General features: G+C 49.1%; 1 protein-coding gene across 3 annotated transcripts; it reads left to right on the top strand.

The window, feature by feature from the left end:
• The first annotated feature begins 61 nt into the window (after nucleotides 1–61).
• On the top strand, nucleotides 62–21,811 carry NPC2 (NPC intracellular cholesterol transporter 2). 3 transcript variants are annotated; one of them, XM_032837388.1, is made up of 6 exons: nucleotides 62–206; nucleotides 3,649–3,756; nucleotides 4,899–5,071; nucleotides 6,291–6,391; nucleotides 10,888–10,892; nucleotides 21,801–21,811. In XM_032837388.1, exons 1-4 carry the CDS (start codon nucleotides 125–127, stop codon nucleotides 6,375–6,377), a joined length of 450 nt encoding a protein of 149 aa, XP_032693279.1. In that variant the 5' UTR covers nucleotides 62–124; the 3' UTR covers nucleotides 6,378–6,391; nucleotides 10,888–10,892; nucleotides 21,801–21,811. The 3 variants fall into 3 exon arrangements, with proteins under 3 accessions (XP_032693279.1, XP_032693278.1, XP_032693277.1); XM_032837387.1 differs by lacking the exons at nucleotides 10,888–10,892; nucleotides 21,801–21,811 and adding an exon at nucleotides 6,774–6,832; XM_032837386.1 differs by lacking the exons at nucleotides 10,888–10,892; nucleotides 21,801–21,811 and having other exon boundaries at nucleotides 6,291–6,811.
• Nucleotides 21,812–22,077: the final 266 nt, after the last annotated feature.

The raw sequence follows: 22,077 nt of genomic DNA, 5'->3' as shown, positions 1-22,077 counted from the left end.
CCGCCGTAGATGCTGGTGATGAGTGGCCTGACCAGGCTCCTCCCCCGGCCCGCCCCGGCAGGTTTATCTTGTGACTGGAACGATCCCCTCTTCCTTCCTCGCGCTTGGAACCCGTTTAGCTGCGATGCGTTTCTTGGTCGCCGCGTTCCTGCTCCTGGCGCTCGATGTCTCCGCCCTGGCGGAGCCGGTGCATTTCAAGGACTGCGGTGAGCCCCAACCTGCCCGAGATTCCCGCGCCCTCTGCAGCAGCCCCCTCGGGAACCCCGCGCCGAGACCCCCCGGCTAGGTTGGGCGGGTCCCGCGGGCGGTCAGGCTCAGCCGCTGGAGTGGGCCGGGGTGGGGGAGAAGCTGCGGGTAGCGAAACCCAACGGCAGACAACTTTGTCTCTTTTCTGAGACGCGTGGTTGGGGTCCCTGAACATTACCTGGAGCTGGGCCTTTTGCTGAAGTTTCCTAAAGTTTGTAGGGCAAACCACTAGAGATCCCAGTGCTACGCGGGGCGTGAGCGGTGGGGCGCAGAACTTTGTGTACGCCTCGTATCTTGGATGACCTCTCCCTCCCCACGCCGCTTGCTTTTATTTTTAATTTCCCTTTTGCTGACCAGTCTAAAGCCAATTCTCCTTTTCATGATTTACTCCATTGCCGCTTCCTTTGGGCTATATAATTTTGTGATTCTTCATCATTGTTTCTTCCTGTACGTAAAACTCGTGTTGCTGGTCACAGCTTGTGACACATAACCCACTCTTGTCTCTGTAGTAGGGATCTTTTTGGGGAAATACAAGGCGGGAGGGGCGGGTACTAAATAGTGAGTCAAGTCTATGGAATTATTTGTTCGAGCAGAACTTTCCAGAAGTGAAAAGGTGGGATGATAAGTGAAAGAAGACATTTTATAGAATCTGTGAGCTGGAAGGAAGCTTGGAGATCCTGGAGTCAATTCTTGAACTCCAGAGATGTTGGGTAACTTACCCAAAGTCACCCAGCAGAGTGGGAACGAGAGTAAGTTTGATCCTTTATATCTAGTGCCCAGGTAATAGAAACTGCTCAGTAAATATGTGTTGAAAAAGTAAATGAGGGAATAGATAATCTCCACTATATCATCAAAATTTATGTTGAAACAAAAACAAAGTTGGGCTAGGGGACAGGATTGATTAAAGAGTAAAGACTGCAGACCTCTTAATACTTAACAAATGCTGTTCCACGGAACTACTGGCACTTGAAAGATGCTGTTATCGCCTCAAATTACTGCCTTTCCCTCCATTAAACTTAGTGGCCAAATTTGGATGAAGATATTATATTAACTTTATTAACTCATTCAGCCCTCAGGATCTGTTTTACAGATGAGGAATCAGGCACATGGAGTAACTTACCCAGTTCTTACAGCTAGTAAGCTGTAGGAAATTAGTGGGTGTTTGTGAACCACTTTGGGTTTCAGTGGTAACATTAAATTAACATCCGGAAACCAAATCCAGATACTGTTCTCATTTGAAAAAAGCAGCTCTACACCTATGGCAAGAACTTCTAAAGGGAAGGATGGTTTCAGTTACAGATTTTCAATTGACTTCTGAATTGGGAAATAACAGTGTAAAAACGTCAGTGCCCACATCAAAGGGTTTTCAAGTGCTGCTTTACCACTGACCCTTCCCCCTGGAGTGGTATTTCCTCAAGTAAGCAATGCGGCCAAGCAAACTGGTTTGGCTATTTTTGCCGATTAGGACTGAGGAGTTTGTTCTGTGGACATTGAAAGTCCAAGCACCTCTTGTCAGTAAAAGTGGATGAAGGAGCTCCAAGTAATGCCCTTTTTCCTCGGATCCTCCTAGAACACGTGACCCAGTCTGGAAAGAAGCAGATAGAAGTGGACGTTGAAAGCTCTAGCATAAGCACTGATCTTCAATAGGTTGTTGATTCAAGTTCCGGATATCGGTTTTCCTGTCTGTAGAAGATAGGAGGACACAGTGAGCGGAAGATAGTGCTTGCAGAAGAGAGTTCTTGCAGGTGTATTTTGAGAACTTTGCTCATGATGGAGAAGCAAGCTGGGGATGAGGGATGGCAAGTTATTATTTGCAGACCTCCCTGGAGCAGTGTTGGTCAGTTCGATGAAACTGTCCCAGCCAAGAGCAGGCACAGGCTGAGAAGGCCAAGACCTTCAACATGAGCTTCTCTTTTCATATCCGATGGGCTGAGCAAACCTGGTGACTGCAAAGGAGAGGCCCACCTTTTGTGTCAAAAAGGAACTTGCTAACCCACCCAGGAGCAGCTATTCTAGATTAACTTCGAGGACCAAATCCCGATGAGATGGTAATAAAATGAACACCTACATAGCGCTCCTATGTTGCAAACACTTAAGAGCTCTAAGTGTGTTAGCTCACTTACCCTATGAGGCAGTCACTGTTAACTTTCCCCCAGAGGAGAGACGTATCTTGTTTTGAAGTTTTGCAGTAAGTCCTGGAGCCTGTGAGATTGCAAACCCAGGTGTCAGTCCCAGAGCCTATCTCTCAGCCTTGATGGCTGAAAGGCAGAGCTTAAGCTTTCCTGGCAGGGGTGGGAGGGGGAGGGTGTTTCGGGGGCGCCTGGCTGGCTCGGTTGGTTGGGTATCTGCCTTCAGCTTGGGTCTTAATGCCAGGGTCCTGGGAATGGAGCCTCAGCAGGGAGCCTGCTTCTCCCTCTCCCTCTGCCTGCCTGCCGTTCCCCGTGGTTGTATGTGCTCTCTCTCTCTCTCTCTCTGGCAAACAAAATCTCTTTAAAAAAAAAAACAAAAAAGCTTTCCTTGGTGTAGATGGTGTTAACAGGCAGTTTGCTTGCTTTCTCTCCATTCAGCTGTCCAGTTTCAGGGGCCTGGATCAGACAGTGGGATTTTGAAAGATTTTACTGAACCTGTTTAGGGCAAGGATTTATTGGGAACAAATAGCACTTTTGCCTTTGTTTAGACTGCAGAGACACACAGTGTGTCCCAGAAACACTTAATTTTGAAGAACGCGTGTTTCCGAAGTGGAGTATACGCTTGTATACTGCAGATGTGTTCTTAAGATTGCTTTTACTGGTAAGGGTATACAAAGCTCGGTGACCACCAGTTTGGAGCGAAACCAGGACAGGATCGGAAGAACATGGGTGGGGGGCTAGTTCAGGAGCAGCCAGTCTCTATGGCAGCCCTGAGCCCCTGAGCCATCACTTGTGCCATAAGTATGCTGCTTTAAATTCTGTCTGGTTCAGTCGTTAAGCATCTGCCTTGGGCTCAGTTTCCTGCGATGGGATGGAGCCCCTATGGAGCCCAGCATAGCCCTGCTCAGTGGGAAGCCTGCTCCTCCCTCTCTCCCTCCCGCTGCTTGTGTTCCCTTTCTCGCTGTCTCTCTCTCTCTCTCTCTCTCTCTCTGTCAAATAAATAAGTAAAATCTTTTCTAAAAAATTTTAAAAAATAAATCCTGCATGGGAATGGAAGGAGGGGTGGGGATGACTTTCCCTGGTGTAGCCCTCCCAAGAAGATACAGAGCAGGGCGGCTGCCTTTTTATACTTACCCGATTTTCTTCATTCCCCTTCAGCCATCAAATATGAAGAGTTTCTTGGAGAGCAGGGCACATTCCCATTAAGTAAGGGACAGCATAGGTGGTTTATTTTCCCTCCTATTCCAATTCATTTTTTCTTTTTGTTTAACAGGTTCTGGGGTTGGCGTTATAAAGGAACTGAATGTGAACCCATGCCCCACCCAGCCCTGCAAACTGCACAAAGGCCAGTCTTACAGTGTCAACGTCACCTTCACCAGTAGTGAGTAAAAGTGGCTGTTGCCTTCAAGTTCATCTTAAAGCCTAACAAGTCTCAAGTATTGGAATAAACGTGGGGATGTGGGGCGGAGGCATTGCAGTCAGGACGTCCGTGACCTCCCTTCCTGCCTGTGCAAAGCTCAGACCTACCTTCCTAAGGGAATTCGCTGGGAACCCAAGAAAAAAAATCTGAGCTTCATTTCTAGAAAGGGCATCTACTTTGAATCCTTTCCTCGCTTTCTATCCTGTCGAACTAGATGGGACAGCCTAATAAGAAATCTCAACGTTCCTGTCATCTTCTGTTCTTAAGCCTAAAGACAGCTCTAAATCCTAGAGTTGTTTTCTCTCCTGGATGTTACCCTGCCCCCTCTATTATCCCAAACCAAAAACGTGCTTTGTAAACAAGAGTAATCCCCAACCCAGAAAGGAAGGAAGGAAGGAAGGAAGGAAGGAAGGAAGGAAGAAACAGAGCCAGTACTCTGGATCTCCAGGATAACCTAACAGCTAGTTAGTTGCCCTAATTTTATTGTATTTATTCCTTCTACCTGCCCATCTTATGATATGGAGGTTAGAGGGAAAGCAAGAAATACACCTCTTCTTTCTAATCTTAGCCAGTTTCTAAAGGGTTCTCTCTTCCTGTTACAGCCCATGGCATTTCTGTGGAGCTCCCTTTCCATTTTGTTCTTAATTTTCTAATGGAATCCTGCGGGCAGGGCATTTGAGAATCCAGAGATCAGTCTTCTAAAACTCCATAAGATACCCTGTACACTTGACAGAAGCTGATATAATTAACAAAGTTTACTGCCAAAAAACTCCGTGACTTTGTTGGATAAGGTTATTTACGTAGCTCTGATTCCCCCAAGAAACTGAAAGACCATTAAGAGCAAGGTGGGAGTGAGAGCAAAGAAAACAAGCGTCTTGGTTGCTTTTTTTGTTTTGTTTTTAGAGTGAATACTTAGTCTGTAGCATTCACAGAGGTATTAGGCATAACTACAAAGAGAAATAGACTCCAGGAATGAAGAAATACAGACTTGATGATTTGTTCTCCTCGCAGTGCCGTTGCTTGGGACCATATCTTAATTTTTTCCTTAGGGTTTTGAAATAAGCTGTTCCCTTTACTATCTAATTCTCTTTTGTTTCTCTTAGATATTCTGTCTCAAAGTAGCAAAGCTGTGGTGCATGGCATCGTGTTGGGCGTCCCAGTTCCCTTTCCCATTCCTGAGGCTGATGGTTGTAAGAGTGGAATCAACTGCCCCATCCAAAAAGACAAGACCTACAGCTACCTGAATAAACTGCCCGTGAAGAATGAGTACCCGTCCGTAAGTGACCTTGTCGTTCGGGATGCCGAAGGCCTGTGACTAGATGAGAACTCTGAGGGGAGAGGAAGAGAAGATTGGGGTCAGGGTCCTTCATCTGTCTGTGATGAAGCACAGAAGCTCGGGGGGTGAGGAGATGAGTGGGAGTGTTAGGAATCCTGAGGTATGGCAGATCCTCTTCACCATCGGCCCTCTGTTCTTTGTCGCTTCCTGACACCATTTTGATACACAATGTCTCCCTCCATCCCCCTGACCACACTTCGCTGAGCAATATTACGTCTGCTTTATGAATGAAGAAATTTGAGCCTCCAGTGTTAAGCAGTAGGAACAGAGTCTACTCTGCTCAGAAACATTACATCTCGATCTAGAGCCAGGCCTTGTGACCCCCAAAACCTAGGCACTGTTAAAAGATTGTAGGCAGAGGGCCTGGGTGGCTCAGTGGGTTAAAGCCTCTGCCTTCGGCTCAGGTCATGATCCCAGGGTCCTGGGATCAAGCCCCACATCGGGCTCTCTGCTCATTGGGGAGCCTACTTCCCTTCTCCTCTCTCTCTGCCTACTTGTGATCTCTTTCTGTCAAATAAATAAAATCTTTAAAAAGAAAAATTAGAAGGGGCAATCCATGCTATAACAAATCAAAGCAGAGATTTCTAATGAGGTGTGTTATTAAAAAAAAAAAAAGTTCAAGATATAACTGAAGCTATTTTGCTACAAAGTGTTACTGTTCCAGAAATTATTCATATAGTCCTAAACCTCTTCAGACATCCTTTTTGTGTTGATATCTTCAGTACTAGTAACAAGGTATTTTGTTATGCCTACGAATTGGACATTCTGCTCTCTGCTCCTAATTGGTTATGCTTGGAAAGAGCTGGATTGGATTGCCAAATCTATAAGAAATTGTTTAAATGTAAAATTACCTCCCGTGCAAGGCTTCATCATGTACCGTTCATCTCAGAGGGACAAGAGCGCTTTCGGAATTAGATCCCACGAGCCAGTGAGGTGAGCGTGTAGCGCCACTCACACCAAATCACATGTGGGACTTGGTTTGCTTGTGTGAGCTCAAGTGCACCGGCCGCGCCCACATCCCAGGCAGCCCTCCTGATGGCATGATTCAAGAAGAGAGAGCTGAGGAATTAGGCAGTTTGTTACTAGGAATCATAGTTAAACCTGTTCCGGATCGAGGCGAGGTCCTGCTTTCATTTTTCCCAATTCTTTTTCTCTTCAGATCAAACTGGTGGTGCAATGGGAGCTCCTGGGTGACAAAGGCCAGCATCTCTTCTGCTGGGAAATCCCAGTGCAGATCGAAGGCTAGACCTGCTGCTGCCAGTATGTCCGTTGGGGGCTGAGAGAGCACAGGAGAAATCCAGTCTAACCTAGATCAGTGCCATAAGATGAAAGGAATTTCCACACCACTGTGTTATGCCTCTCAGCCTCCAAAGGGTTCCAGACCCCCTTTCCTGAGAGCTCTGAACTATTGCCCTTGTAGTATCTTTTGTGAAGGGGTAGGGGAGAAATGAGGGAAGGAGAGGGATAAGCATGGCTTGAATGGTCTTCAGTGTTTTTTGCTGTTGGGAGAAGGAGGGTCCAGCAGTCAGGACCCGAGTGAGGCTGTGTAGGGCTGTTGGATAACTTGCCCTCGGGTTATGGGCCCTGGCAGCAGAGGGTGGGTTCCAGACCCCTCCCACCTCCTGGGATATCACATCTTCAGGTTCCTCGACTCCAAGTGCCTCCTTGAGTTCAGCGCATTGGGCCAGCGCAGCTTCTCCACTGGACGACAGTGACTTGCTGTCCGGCGGTGCCCATCCTCTCGGTGGAGGGGAGGTGCTCTGCCACAGAAGCTCCCCTCTGAGCAGCCCGTCCTCTATGGTGATCTCCTGTCTCCTTTTCTGTCTTAGGTGGTTTTCATTAAATGCAGCACTTGATAGCAGATGTTTGATTTTTTTTTTTTTTTAACAACACTAACTTGTGGCTTCCTGATGCCCCTGGAAATGTCCTTCTGAAGTAAATAAAACTTGGCAGTCTTGTCTTCTGCATGTTGGTGGTGGTCGTCTGCTTCTTTCAGTGTTTTCCCCCAGATCTGTGGAAGGCAGACACCCGGTCCCATGGTCCCACAGTGCAGTAAAGACAGGACACATTCAGTCACTGCCCTTTCTTCCCTCTTCGCCCAGTTAGACTCTGCCTATCTGTTTTATACAAAACGACATGATAGTTTTGCTTTATTTTGCACACTCTTGACACCACCAGATGTGCTTGAGAGAAGCGGTGAAAGCAAACACCACCTAGTTCAATGATAACATGTGAAAGGTCAAGGGAACTCCGTGGGGGGTGGGGAGCAGCGAGCAAGAGGTTGCAGGTTGGCACGAAGCATAGTAGTCTTTTGGGAGCCATAACTGTGAGGAAAGTTTAGAAGCTTAAAAATGAAAGGGGCAGTTGTGGCAGATAATGGCCAAGTTAATGAAATCTTGGCCTTTATTGCTTTTGAAGTGCGAGTATAATCATGGGGCATGTATCTCACTGCCTGTTTTAATCAGTGTACTGTCCATCACCTTTTAGCAGTCACAGGTGCGACAGCTCTATTCTTGAGTGAGTTGGGGAATGTGGACCTTGAAAGGCCATCCCTTTTAGACTGGGGTGCCTAGACAGCAAGTAAGTCACGTGGTCCAGTTCATTTCATCCCACTAACTTCACTAGAACCTTGGATTTCCTTGGCTTGTGAGTTTCCCAGGAAAACCACCAGGGGACAGGCATAGATCAGGAATAAAATTAGCAGCAGCCAAGACTTACTAGTTAATTCCCAGAACCTTTCAACCACTGTCTTCTTTAGCTGAGACACTTGGTGTATCCTCTCAAGTTGTGTCTAGGGAGTCAGCCCACTCATGGGTGTTGCCGTGATGGGCCCTAGGTCTGTCATACTCGGACAACTCCGGAGGTAGGTAACTGCTGTGGGTTCTGGCTTCAGACAGCTGGTAGTTGGATCCTGCCTTCACCAATTCATAGGACTACCAGGGCAGTCCACAAATCCCTTAACCTCTCTGTGCTTCTGTTGCCTTATCTGTTAAAGAGGTATAATGAACACCAGGGCTACAGCGCCTAAATGGGTTTACTCATGGAAAACACTTAGAATGCCCCCCCCCACCCTGCCCATGGTGCACACTTGGTAGATGTTAGCAATGATTCTAGGAGGTAGATCTTGTTCCTCACCTAGAAACAGCAGGAAAATCCGAAGGTTCAATCAGATGTGTGCTGATAGATCACCTCCAAAAAAATGAGCCCTTCCTCTGCATGGAACTTACTGAGATGCCTGGAAAAGCTCGGTTCTCATGTGTGCCTGCTCTCTCCCTGCTCCCAGAACACTGCTTCTGTCACCGAGCACACTCAAAGCTCACAGCGGCCCACCCTGATTCCATACTCATGCCCGCACATACTAAAAGAAGACCGAAGAAAAAAAGCGCAGCCAGCGCCCATCCTTCAGGCAGAGCAGGAAGGTGATGCAACAGCTTATGAACTGTTTACCAGCCACTGTGAGGCTACACGGAGCCTGCCCTGTGAGCTGGGAAGCGCTCCCGTGGGGGGATTAGTTCGAAAGGTCGTCTTCTGTACAGACGGTTCATAAGCGCCCCCTGAGTCATTAAAGCATTGAGAAGCACTGAACCTTGGGCCACCTAAAAAAGGTCACGCTCTTTCCAATGACGGTCTCATACTTTTCCAGTCCACTGAGCAAGCTGTGGAAGCTCAGACACCGCTCCTCTCTTGCATGAATTCCAGGCCAGAACAATCCCAGACTCCGGTCATTAAAAAAGCATGCTCACAGAGTAACAGGAACCTGATATCTAGTATCTCTAGTTTGGGAGAGGGTTAGGTGGGAGGGCTGACATTTGGACAGATCTTGAGGTAATAAAAAGCAATAAGCATGGAGTAATTTCCAAGCTTGTACGTTTGGTTTTGAAATCTTAGTTGATTTTTTTTTTTTTAAAGAAACAAGATTGATCTTAATCATGCCTTGCAAAGGCTGATGTAAGTCCGTTCTCCAAGAAAACCCACAGATGTATGAAAAATGGCTTGACCCAGGTGAGGTCCAGGCCAGGGGAAGATGATCTAGGATTAGCCATTCATGTCTGAGAATCCAAAAAGCAAATATTGCCGAAATGACTGGGTTGCTTACTGAGGATAATTATTTAATAAACAACACAGTTGGAAGTCTGGGGAGTGAAATGGTATGAGGTCAAGGTCATGGTACACGGGAAGAGCACTGACACAGGAAGGGGTTATGTGCGAGATACGTCACTGAGGTGACTGTCATCTTGAACAAGTGTTTCTCCCAAGGGCCCTGTGGGAGGAGACAACTGGAAACGGAGCTTGGAAGATTGAAAAGCCTGGGGTATTCTGTTGAGTGTATGTGTGTGTGTGTGTGTTGGGAATGGGAGGGGCACTGTTGTGTGACCTGAGGTAGAAGGTGGCACTGGCTCTCCACAGATACTGCCTAACAGCGTCCTTAGAAGAGTTGAGTCATTTTGGGTGATTGTGTCTTTTTCTGTGAGGAGAATCCCCTGGCCCATCCCTCAGATTCCAAACTGAAGCCTATTCACTTACAGCTGTCAGTTGACTAGCAACTAAACGGTCTGGGTGTTGGTTGCCATGGAAACAGCTAAAAGGCCCATTGCTATGGGAACCTACCATGCTCTCCAAACCAGGGGTTTGGTTCCTAAAAAGGAGTGGCGGGCACGGGAGAGGGTGGAGCCTAGGAGACGGGCTGCAGAGGGTTAGAAGGTGCGGGAAGAAGAGGAGGAAAGTGAGTGAGGCTGGCCAGCTCCTCACCATTGGGGCAGAAAAGCAGTGACTTCGCACACTTTCTGCAGGCGTCCCCACTTGTTCTCTGTGTGTCTCCCCCTGGTAGCCACAGAGCACAGGTGTTCGCTACCCCAAGAGGAGAGGAAGGGCATGAGACCTTGGGGCGGACCTAGCATGACCCTCATCTGCAGGGGCTCTGGCAGGGAAGATCTTGGCTCCTCGCAGCATGGCAGGCCCTTCTTCACGCCTCCCATGTCCCAGATGAGCAGCCAGCAGGTGAAAGGAGCTTAGCTCTGGCTGCCGGTGGGCCAGGCCGATAAGGAGCCTGGCAGACAAAATGGATGGCTGCTGGCCTTGACTGTGACAGGGGTGCCGGGGGTTCCAGCGAGGAAGCAGATGGTCGGCCAGCAAGAGCAGCGTCTGATGTCAGCACCTGAGAAACGCACCACTCTGCTCTCTGCCCCCAACCCACCCCCACAGGCCTCTACCACAGAAGGTACCGCAGATGGAACAGAAAAGGAGAAACGAGGCTTGACAGTCTCAGAGGATGTACACAACAGTCGTTAAGATTTTTTGAGTTTTGCAATTGAGGGAAATTACTGACAGTGTTGGCACTAAGATGACCCATTCGGAGACAAAGAGAAAACAGCCTAGGGGCTCTGCCAGTAACTCCTGGTAACATGTGGTATATAAATTGAAAGGATTGGGCTAGTCTCTAATCATACCCGTGAGAGTGAGGAACCTCCCTAGAGTCCAGAGAAGCTAGGGACTGAGACTAGGACCACGACATTTGACTTAGAAGACATCTCAGACATATTTCGCCTAGGGGACTTTCCTCTGCTTCTCCAGAACTCCGAGATGCCTGGTCTTGATTATTTTTTTCTCCTAATCTTGCCTTCTGCCTGGAGCTATTGGTCTCAGTCCCTCCCAGGGAGCTTTTGAGTCTAGGAGGCTGGCACCAGAGAGGGAGAGAGAGAGAGAGAGGCCACCCAGCACGTGCACTGCTCCAAGGGACAATGGAGCATTTCCCCTAGGATCTGTGAGGAGATTTTCACTTTGGGAACATAGTTGTCTACAGATTTCTGTAACATTTAAAATTGTACATCCAAGCTGAGTTTATACTCCACCTCCAACTCTTCCCCGTTGACTGACTTTGGTAAGTTATTTAACCTCTGAAGGCCTCCCTTTCCACAGCTGTAAAGTAGGCTAAGAATACCCATCTCTGAGCCGTTCTGCTGGTGACCTGAGGTGGTGTCTGCAAAGGGCTCGTGCAGTGCCCATCCCTAATAAGTACCTGATTATTATTATCCTCCCAGATCAGAAAAGAAGGTTGCAGCCATGGAAACTGCTCAATGGCCTAGAATCCTAGGCATTTGCCATGGATTTGTCTTCCAAATTTAATTCCAGGTGCCATTCAAGACGAATGTCCCCTCCACTGGTCCTCCCTGTGGTTTGGCTTCATTAAGGCAGACTCTAATCCTCTATCTTTAGGACGCTTAACCACATTCTTTTTCAAGTATAATTTTCGTCTGTCGGCTTACCTTCCTAACTAGACTGTAAACATCTTGAGAACAGAGACTGCCCTTTCACTTTTCAGTAAATGCCCCAAACTCAGCACTCAGCGGTCTTTTAGTGAATTTTTTTAATACAGGAAAACGTCAATGATTCTTTCATTTTGCATCTGACCATTTAGTTCTATCATAGCTTTGGTCTACAAATGGGGAAGAATGGGGAAGAGGAACGGTTGATTTGATGGCATTCTCCTGAAGAAGGCACAACAGGGCCCCATCCTGGGTGGGTCACTCCAGACTGCAGGACTCTGGCTCACATCTTGTAGAAGCCTCTGTCACGTGCATCAAGACTCACTGACAACACTAGCTTTTCTCCAGGCTGCAGGCTCCCTGGCCCTGGGTTCAGGAGGAAGTGGCTTTCCCTCGCTGTCTGGCTTCTGTCTGTCTTCAGTTCAGTTCAGCAAACCTCCTGACTGCTCCTGGCTCCTGTCTGGGTCATGGTCATGGCTCTGTAGCTGCACCTTGTATCAGCTTGCTTCTGGAAGGGCAAGAGAAAGCTGATCTGGCTTATCCAGCTCTCTCCCTTCTCTGGTAGAGGCTAAATCCCGGCAGCCTCTGGCAGGATCCCACCCCCTCCCCTTGGCTTCCCACCAGAGCTTGCCCTTGCTTGCTCAGAGGAACAAGGCCCAAACAGCTAACGGAGCATCTCCCAGACCATGGCTGCTGAGAACCATCTTCTCTCAAGGTGGGTCAAGCAAAGTGCTGGGGTAGGGAATAAGGCAGCGGGAATGAATACAGGAGAAAAGCCTCTTTGCCATGTGACCTTGGATGAATCATTTAGCCTTTTTTAGTTGAATATCTCATAGAGGTGGTACAGGAACAAAAGAAAATGATGGGTGTGCGCACGGTAGCTTGGAAATACAAAAGTTACTCATACTCAGAATAATATCATAGGCTCGTGGGGAGGACCAGCGATTCATCCTTTGGATTTTCCTGCCGAAGGATGAGCTCGACACACCCACAGAAAAACCCACAAGAAACACAAGGACCTGGATTTGATCACTATAAGAACAAGTTTAAGATTTGGCCACCAAACAGATGTTTAATGCAGTTGGCTCTCCCATAATGTTTGCTTAGTCCTGAGGGCATAGAAGGCTTAGGCAACCTCTCACTCCATCACCCTGATCACCACGTAGTCTGGTTGAGTTTACAGGGACAGGACAGCGTGCTGTCCCTCAGCCAACACTTTCTGAGCCCCAGTTTTATGCCTGGCATGGTGATTGGCCCTGGGGACAAAAGAAAGAGTAAGGCAAGGTCCCAGCCTTCAAGAAGCTCTGAGTCTGTGGGAGAGGCAAGCAGGCAACCATCACAGATACAGTGGCACAGTGCCAGTCACAGGGCGGAATGCCATGGCAACCAGAAGGAAGAGCCATGGGGGCAATTTGGTTGGGAGCCAGGCCGGAAGCACTTTGACCTTTGGTCATCCCTCAGCCATCCTTCTCTCATTCATTCAACATACATGGCCTCACCCTTCGTCTTCTGAGACTGGGGGGAATATTTATTGTAGTGAATTGACCTCCACGTGAACTGCTGGTTAATTTGTTTTTACTTAAATTTCCTCCTACTTCATTGACCTTGGAACTAAGTAAACACATTTGGTTATATTCTGACCATGCACCCAGTATTTTAGAACTCTGGTCACCACTCCCCAACCTATCTGACCCACTTCTCCTTTCGGTACCCACTCCAGCCACACTGGTCTCCTTTCAGTTCCTCACACGAGCTGTGCTCCCTTCCCTCAGTCACAGGATTCTTACACAGGCTGGTCCCCCTGCCCCGAATGTTCCTCCCACTTGGTTAGCATTCAGATAGGAACTCCTGCTCATCCTCTCCATTTCTGGAAGGGAAGCCTTCCTGGACCACCTCCCCCAGATCAGATCAAGGGCTTTGCTCTCCATCCCCAGAGCCCTGGGCTCTCTCCCCTCGTGGCACAATTCAGAATTACATACTGTAATTCTTCGCTTCTTTAATTAAATATCTGTCCCTCTGGGGCAGAGAATATTTTTAGTTTGCTCATAACCATAATCCCAGTGTCTGAAAGAGCTCTCAGTCCAAGGAGCAGGTGGCCAATAAATATTTTTTTAATGAATTAATGGAATGATAAATAGCTTTTTAGCCACTTTCTGCCTCGGGCATAAATTTGGTTGAGTGTCCCAAAACCTAAACCAAATAGCAAATATACAAACACACAAGCCTAGGGACCAGAACCCAACAGGAAACCTCCCATGAAAGAGGCACAAAAAGAAAGCAAGTTCGGGATGGGATGGCCCAGAACTAAGAGGCTCCAAGCTTGTAGAAATGGGGGGCCAAAGGAGGAAAAATGGAGACTGGAGCCACCTAACAAGGTCAGACCGGGAGGTGACCTAGAATGGAGGGAGAATTAATAAACTGGTACTGAGTGTCCATCACCTTGATTCTCAGGGGGTGCTTTGTGTACCCTGGGTGTAATAGAACACGCCGAGGTACAAAAGACAGAATTACTGCCCCATTTTCCTACTGCTTCCGTTATAACTAGACTTTGATAAGTATGGGATTGGGGAGGAGGAGGATCATTTTATATTGAAACCAATACTGAATATAAATTTCTTACGATTATAAAAACGCATGAGATTTTAAAGACATTTGTGACGTTAGCAGTAGTTCAGTGACGGCATCTGAGAAGTATTAATACCTCAAAGGTATTAATACCTCTAATACCTTCAAAGAAGCATTAATACCTCAATACCTTTGGTACTATATTCCAAAGGATTCTGTATGATTGGAGTTTTATAAATCAAGGATCAGAAATGCATGGAGGATATGCTCTTTGGAGGCAAGATTTTTCTTGTGTGTTTTTGTAGCACCCACTGCTCCCACGAAGGTCACGCACCGTCTCCTGGGGTTGCCCGTTAAGCGTGGAACTGAAGCCAAAGCAAACAACTCACTCTGGGTCCAGTCTATAAGTTGTTAATTGGATTTTGTTATCAATATTGCTCTGCCTTCCCACTCCTCCAGAGAGAGCTGGGGCCATTTCTGTATCTCTCTGGAGAAGATCTAAGTAAAGAGGCTCCATGGAGTGCTGTGTCCTAGCTCTTCCAGGATGGAATTGTGTGGGAGACAATAGGGAGGTAGCAAGACTGAGTTGAAAGCAGAAAGCACAAAGAAGAGATTTTAACTTCCTACATTGCCTATAAGGAAATTAGGCTCTAGTTTCCCTGTGTTTTTCCATTGTCATCTGTGTTGCTTCCACTCCAGGAGAAACTGAGAGCACCTTGAAGACAGGGTTGTGTCTGTTTTTAACACTAGGCACCCTGAAACCATACACAGCCAATATTTGACCACTGTCCGGCCCAGGGATTCCCCAGGATCCAAACAGATAAAATCTTGGCCAAGATAACCATCCAAATTGCAAAGCCTGGAAGAGAAAAATTCTCAGAGGTAGGCAGTGGTAGGAAGCAGGAAGTTAGTTGGAAGAGTAGGTGTCAGAAGAAGGCTGCTAGGTCCTTCCTCTTCCCTCCTCGTCTACCTAACAAAGGAGTGAGCTGAACCTGGGAGCAGCCCTGGTGATCCAAGTGGTGATTATGGGGATTGATTCTCAGCAGGGGCTGAGATGAAGGAGACAATGTTCTCAGACTTAATCGCTGCTTTTTAACTCCCCGGATGTCATCTCTAATGGTTCCTGGCTGGTGCCACTCAGAGCCTCCACCTCCAGACCCTCAACTCTGCGTACCTGAACAAATTCTTCCCAGCTGCTCAGCATCTCTGAAGCTCAGATCCGCGCCTGCCCCCGCCCTTTCCAATGCATCTGAGCCTATTCCTTGGGTGTTCAGGGAAGGGAAGGAGCGAGGTTGCATCTCACACTTTGGATACTGTGTCTAGAACGTATCAAATCAACCACCCCCAAAGCAGCAACCTGACGAAGGGTTCCAGACCCACTGGAAAAGGTAGCGAGACAAGAGTCCTGAAGGACAAATGCTGAGGGTGCCAGTGGGCGGTGATGGGCGTGGAAGCAGCAGGCCACACTGCAACCTTGTCAGGAAAGGGCTGGAAATAAGCCAAACCAAACAGAATGGAAAAACAAGAATCATCTACAGTTTAAAAAAAAAAAGGTGGGGTTGGGGAGGGGGATGTCAGGGCATGAGACTTGCCAGAGAAGTTAGAGATGAGGACAAGAACTGGGCATCACTCCTCCACTTCTTTCTGACTGCATTTTCTCCTTTTCTCATAACCTCTGTTATAAATCACTGCAGACCAGAACCGCGCTGGCTGCACCCACCAGAAATTGCAATCTGCCAGCCCGAAGACTGGCATTCAGGGACCGTCTTGGTCACGAAAAGCAGAATTCTTGTTTATTTTGGTAAATTAATTGCTGGCAGGGAGGGCTTTTCATTTTCCAACCAGAACAATTGCAGGCTTGAAAAGAAATTGTGGGGTTGGGAAGCACCTAAGGGTGACTCTGGGTGAAACTCCAGACCTAGCAGCCAAAATGCACTGTGCTTGGCATATCGGAATGGAAGACCACAGGATAGGCGGGGACTGTGTGCTGAGCCGAATCTGTGCACACCTGTGGCCCCTGAGCCTTCCTCCCTTAGCCACGTGCGGGTGGTGCACACCAGCCAGCCAGCGTGCAGGAAACGAGCGGCAACGTCTGAGCCCCATCTACAGTCCCAGCCAGGGCCGCAGGTGACCAATGCTGTGGAGTAGCTTTAGAGGATGTTGCCTTGTGGCCACATTTCAGTGAAAAGTCTCTGGAACGGCTCACGCTCATACAAGTCACTGCGGCCTCAGCACCCGGAGCTGCCCTGCTACCTTCCGCCACACCAAGGCTGACCTAGTCATGTTCCTACCGAAGGAAGTCTGCCAGCTAGTCAGTGACCTGCACCCGTCCCACCAGGGGAGCCAGAGGCTGTGGTCCCTTTGGGAAGGATGCCCCTCGTGGGACTTACCAGAACCCACGGACACACACCTCATATATACATGCACTACAGAGAGATTCCAGTCCTGTTCTGTTCTAGAAAGTGTTCAAAGTGAAGGGAGGTCAAGATTTCAGTGAAGTTATTTGGGGAAAGTTCGCTGGGGAGGAAATGTTTGACCAATTATTCAAAAGGTGTTTTCTTTAAAAAAAAAGATATTTTCTTGATTTAGCAGAGAGAAAGGAGAGCACATCTCAGGTGGGGGGAGCCGGGAAGAGGGGTTTGGAGGTAGGAGGAAATAGAAAGCTGATTGCTTACAGAGGTGGCTGGGGTTGTGGCTGGATGGTGGGTGGCTGGAGTGATCGGGTCAGTGAGATGCCAGTGGGCCTTTGTGTATCCTCGACGAGTAACTCAGGGGCCTCCAGGCAGGGACAATGATAATTCCAGCCCAAGTGTGTGGGATGAGCTGGAGCTGGGAGGTTGGAGCAGGGGTCTGGTCAGGAACTTGACCTTACTGGGAACTCAGCACCAGAGGCGGGACCAAGGTGAAGGCTGGGAAAGATGGGGGTGTGGGAGGAGGATGCCTCTGGGAAGGAAGGCGGAAGAGAGCTCAAGGGAGGCTTCATTGGAGTAAGTTTGCAAGAGCAGGAGGAAGAAGGACCCGGAAGAAGCAGGGATCTGTTAGCTAGACCCCAGCCCTCTGGCCATTGCAGAATACCTCTAAAGCAGTTTTTGTAACTGAAAGGGAAATCTTTCCCATCTATAATCTGACTTGATCAGAACATCTCTGTGATACAAGCAGGATCCAAGGTTATCTCCACAGAAGGGAGGGAATCGAGGCACATAATAATGGTGAAAGTAACTTGTCTGACGTTCCTCTCGTAAAGCAGGACAAGAAGAAGAATGAGAAGTCGAGAGGGCCAGGCTTCCCTCTCCACAGAGGGCCTTCCTGCCTCGCCCATAGCCTTGTTCTCTGGGCTCCACTGGGTGAGCACACCAAGCTGGGTAGGTCCCGGGACACTAGGCTACTAGAGCTCCCTTAGGACCTCACACAGAGGCCTGCCATGCCCTCCGACCTCAGGACAGACAAAGGGGGATAGATCCTGACTCCACCTCCCTGTCCTGGTATTTTCCTCCGAGCTCCCTGTCTCAAGGTTCCTTACCAGCTGCACATCGGCTTGCTTCCTCCCCTAGGTCCGGCTGTGGATTTGGATCGTCTTCCGGTCAGCCCCTTCCAGTCCACTCTCCTCCTACCTTGCAAGGGCTTCCCCACAGCCCCTCCTTGTCCTTTGCTGGGCACTTTGCTTCCTCTTGTTGGAAAAGATAGTTGGCTGGATGGGAGCTTGCTGGTGTTTTATTGCTCAGATAAGGGATTTTCATATCAGTCCTGATGAGAGGCATTTGAGGGGCCATTCTTGGCACCTGCTACAAGAAGCAATTTCGTTCTGGCTTCTCGAGTCTGAATGCGCTGGGGAAAGGGAGCTGCCCTTTGTCTAACAGACTCTTTCCAGGAAGCTCAATATCCAGAATTGATAAAAACAACTCAACCCTGATGGAAGGGGTAGGAGAGTCCCATTAACCCATCGCTTCTCTTCCTTCTGAATCAAGCCCAGTGGCAACACCCTGTTGGTGGGGTTGGGGTGGAGGGATGCCAAGTGGTGGTGGAGGTCATAGTGGGGATCCCTGGAGGTGGCTGAAAACTGCTTATCCAGTCCCCTTTTACAAACGAAGAAACTGAGGCCAGAAGGGGCAGTGCCTTGCCCAAGATCGTGCAGAATTCCATCAGGGTCCCTGACTTGATCTATGGACCAACTGGGCCTGCTCGCATCCTCTCCCTTGGGGGCCTCTGCTCTAGCCATGCTTGGACGCCTCCTCCCCGCACTGCCCATTCAGTAAGCACCAGGGTAGAGCTCTGTGTCCCCCCGAGGCACTGGTCACAGAGACAGCAGTGAGTGTGACCCGGGCCGTACTCCTTGCCACGGTGCCACGTTCTCAGCAGACCCGGTAGCTGCACACTTTTCCCAGCACAAGCCCCCACCCTGCCTGTCACTCAGGCTCTCAGCAGCCAGAGCTAAAGATAGAATTGAGGGCAGCGTTTTAAGTGAGCAGTGAGCAGACCTGGCTGGCCCAGTGGGGAGGGGGAGCGAAGGCACATTAGGAGACCTCCGTAGGGCAGCCGGGCTGCATTTCTCTGACAGTGGCCCCTGCCCATGAGACTGGCAAGAACTGTTGCTGGTCTCCCTCCTCCTATGGACTGAAAAGCCTGGACAGGGCTGGTGGAGTCTGTCCGACACCTCACTCCGGATGCCAGCCTTCCCAGGCCCTCAGCTAGATGCTGCTGGCTTTCTCTCCTCTGAACTCGCTGCCTTGCTGGGCCCCAGTACTTTGGTTATTGCCAAGGCCAGTGAAGACCCCACTTCCACAGCTCTGCTTTGCCCTCCTGCTAATGTTCACACGTTAGCATTAGGGCCATAGGAAACTGAAAGATGAGGTCCAGGATGGGGCTGAGAGCCCCCAGGCCTTACATCCTGAAGGATGCTGCTCGCTGGCAGAACCTGGATATTGCCTCCAGAACTTCGTGGAGGATGACGTCACTCGAAGATTCCCACCCATCCGGATTTCCTCTTCCTGTCTTCAGGCCACCTGCTTCTCTGCCGCCCTCATCATAGGCCAGCTGAGGCGCACAAGCCTCACACTTGCATGGCAGGGAAGTGAGTGGTGTAGGGGAGGACGGAAACCTGGACTTATTCCCGCTCCCAGCCAAAGCTCTCCATTCTCCAGGCACAGTGAGTTGTAGGCAGTGGAGGACCCATGGGGAGAGAAGCAGGAAGAGAGAGAGGACGAGCCACCTAGAGCTGCTGACCCTTTCCCAGAAATGCAAAGGGGAATGAAAGCTGCCTCCCCTCGAACCTGAGTCTGTTAGGGAGTCACCTCACTGGCACCGCCACAGCACCAAATGAAGGAACAGAGACAAGACACCGCGGGCAACCCTGCAGATGGCAGGTGTGCCGATGTCGGCCATGCTTTCTAAATCAAAGGATTTGGTGACAGCCCCTGAGGAGGGGCAAGCTGGAGAGCTGGGGGGACAGCTCTGCCCGATGTTTACCCCCTTCTCCCCACAGCAAAAAAGCGGGGACTACCACTCCAAGAACCTGCTTTCCAGGGACAGAAATAGTATGGGAGGGTGGGGTGCGGGGGCTGGGACTGCCACATGCTGCGTTTCCATGGGCATTCTGGGTAAGAATAATAAGGAGGCTATTAATAACTTCTTACCTCTGTATAAGTCTTAAAGACCTTTCTCTAGATGTTTTTACTGCCTGCACACCCATGATCTCATTTGATTTTCAAGTCAGCTCTGTGCATCTGTGGGGTCGTCACCCCCATCTGACAGGTGAGGGAACTGAGGCATGGGGAGGGGACTGTCATGTGGTAATCAGGGGCTGGGCAGAAACCAGAACCCAGATCTCCTTGGGTCATCTCTTCAATTTCAATGTCTCATTGCAATGGGGTTCCAAAAAAGGCAGATTTTCTCCTGGTCTATATTGAAGTCACTTTTGAGGTAAATGTGGCTGTAGTACAAAGTTCTCTGAGGGCTTTGACCCCCAGGTCAATTAGTCCAGACTGACTTACCTAGCACTTCTCTGTCTCTGCTCTGTGCTAGGCCCCAGAGACAGCCATCAGCAAAACAGTCTGACCATCAAGGAGCTCCCAGTTTGGCGAAAAGAGAGACAAACCCTTAGGACATCTCAGTACCACAGGGTTCATTTAAGGACCAAGGCAGCACAGGACACTTTGGGAGCACAGAAGAGGAGCCCTAAGCCAGCCGGGGGGTAGCAGAGAAGGCTTCCTGAAGGAGGTGATGCTCTAATCAGTTCCCTAGCCAAGGTTGCTCTGATTGTGCCTCTCTTCTAAACACCAACCTACACCCATCCTCACTCCACTCCATCCTGCCTATAACATCAGCCTCTGGCCTCTTTGAAAGACCGGCACAACCAAGCAGCAGTAGCTAAGCCGCCCTAAGTCTGCAAGCCAGAACAAACCCATCCTGCAGCCCAGAGGTTGCCGCAGTCACGCTCCACTGCTGGAAACAGACAGGATTTGGGTTCTGGGCTCAACTCCACCTCGGACCTGCCCCTCATACAGCCACAGAACGGACAGATCCTGGGATGGAGCAGGTTACCCAATCCACCGCCTGCTCACCCTCAGTTCCGTCTATGCAGGAATCATCTCAGATGTGCAAAATCCTAACCTACTTTTAAAAACCTGCTGATGAGACTCCAAGTTGCTCTAGCTAATTCCTGGCATTTAACGCCTCTCTATCGCTAACCTGGATCTGTCATTTCTGTTATTACTAAAACTTAACCTGTTCTTATTTGGTCTTTGGAGAAGACAAGGCAGTGGGTCATGTTTCCCAAAGCAAGGGGCCTCTGTAGACCTAAAAGCGTAATGAAATCACCCCTCAGGCTTCTCCATCTGGGGTCGATGAATTTCACTTACCGCCCGCGTTAATTTATGGCCTGATTCTTACTTCCTATAGACCTCTCCCCGCCTCCTTTGGTGGAAGAATCCAAGACTGAGCATAGAGTAGCCCAGAGGGGCTGCTGTAAAGGGATGGTAGTAGGAAGAGGGCAGAGACCACATTCTGGGGAGTGTAGGGGTGCAGGGAGTATGGGAGATGAGGTTAAATGCTATTCAAAGCAGGGAACCCCAACAGAGCCCTGAGAAGCAGTAACCCTATGGGATGGACAAACAAGTGAAGGGAAGCATGTGAACACAACCACGGAGGGGCCCAAAAGTAAAGGGAATCAGGAGCTCGCAATATCTCAGGAGCCAAGAAAGTATGAAGGAGGGAGGGCTCGATGTGGTGCAACATTGCAAGGTGAGGGCTGAGAAGAAGCCATTAGATTTCAAAAGAAGAAAGACTTGAGAACAGTCTGAGTGAAGAGGTGAGAGCACAATGGGGAGAGAGCCAGCGTGCACAACTCTTTGAATGGGTCTGGCTGTGAAATGGGGTGTGGTAGCCAACCTCCAAGATGGCGCCCAAAGATCCCACCTCCTGGTAGTTTCACCCTTGTCCATCCCCTCCCACGTTTTACCAGGGTGGTCCTTGGAACCCATAGAATATAGCAGAAGTGATAGACTATCACTTCCAAGAGTCAACTAAAAAAGACATTGTGGGGGCACCTGGGTGGCTCAGTGGGTTAAAGCCTCTTTGGCTCAGGTCATGATCCCAGGGTCCTGGGATCGAGCCCCACATCGGGCTCTCTGCTCAGTGGGGAGCCTGCTTCCTCCTCTCTCTCTCTCTCTCTCTCTCTCTCTCTCTCTGCCTGCCTCTCTGCCTACGTGTGATCTCTCTCTGTCAAATAAATAAATTAAAAATCTTAAAAAAAAAAAAAGACATTGCGCGCAGCCACTTCTTCTCAGAGCACTCCCTTTGGGGAAGCTAGCTGCCATGTCCTGAGGCTGCCAGAGGAAGAGTAGAAGGCTCCTGCCAACAGCCAGATGACTGAACCATGATGGAAGCCAGTCCTCTAGCCCAGATCAGACCTTCAGATACTTCCTGCCTGCTCTGGACTATGGTCTCAGGAGAGACGGGAGCCATCTTGTTTAGCTGATCCCTTTCCTGACCCTCGGAAACCATGTGGGGAAAATAAATGTTTATGACTTTATGTTTGTTGTTTCAAGCTTCAAAATGTTAGAGAAAATGTGTTGCATGAGCAATAGATACTGAATACAAGGGTTGAATTAAGGGTGTGGGATT

This window comes from Lontra canadensis, unplaced genomic scaffold (genome assembly GCF_010015895.1).
Source record: "Lontra canadensis isolate GAN:19392208 unplaced genomic scaffold, GSC_riverotter_1.0 scaffold98, whole genome shotgun sequence".
Classification (NCBI taxonomy): domain Eukaryota; kingdom Metazoa; phylum Chordata; class Mammalia; order Carnivora; family Mustelidae; genus Lontra; species Lontra canadensis.
This window is presented reverse-complemented; position numbering and strand designations above follow the sequence as displayed.

Coding starts and splice junctions, on each gene's coding strand:
- NPC2 (XM_032837388.1), top strand. CDS start 125: ATGCGTTTCTTGGTCGCCGCGTTCCTGCTCCTGGCGCTCGATGTCTCC. Junction 207..3,648: donor GGTGCATTTCAAGGACTGCG/GTGAGCCCCAAC, acceptor TTTGTTTAACAG/GTTCTGGGGTTGGCGTTATA. Junction 3,757..4,898: donor CAACGTCACCTTCACCAGTA/GTGAGTAAAAGT, acceptor TGTTTCTCTTAG/ATATTCTGTCTCAAAGTAGC.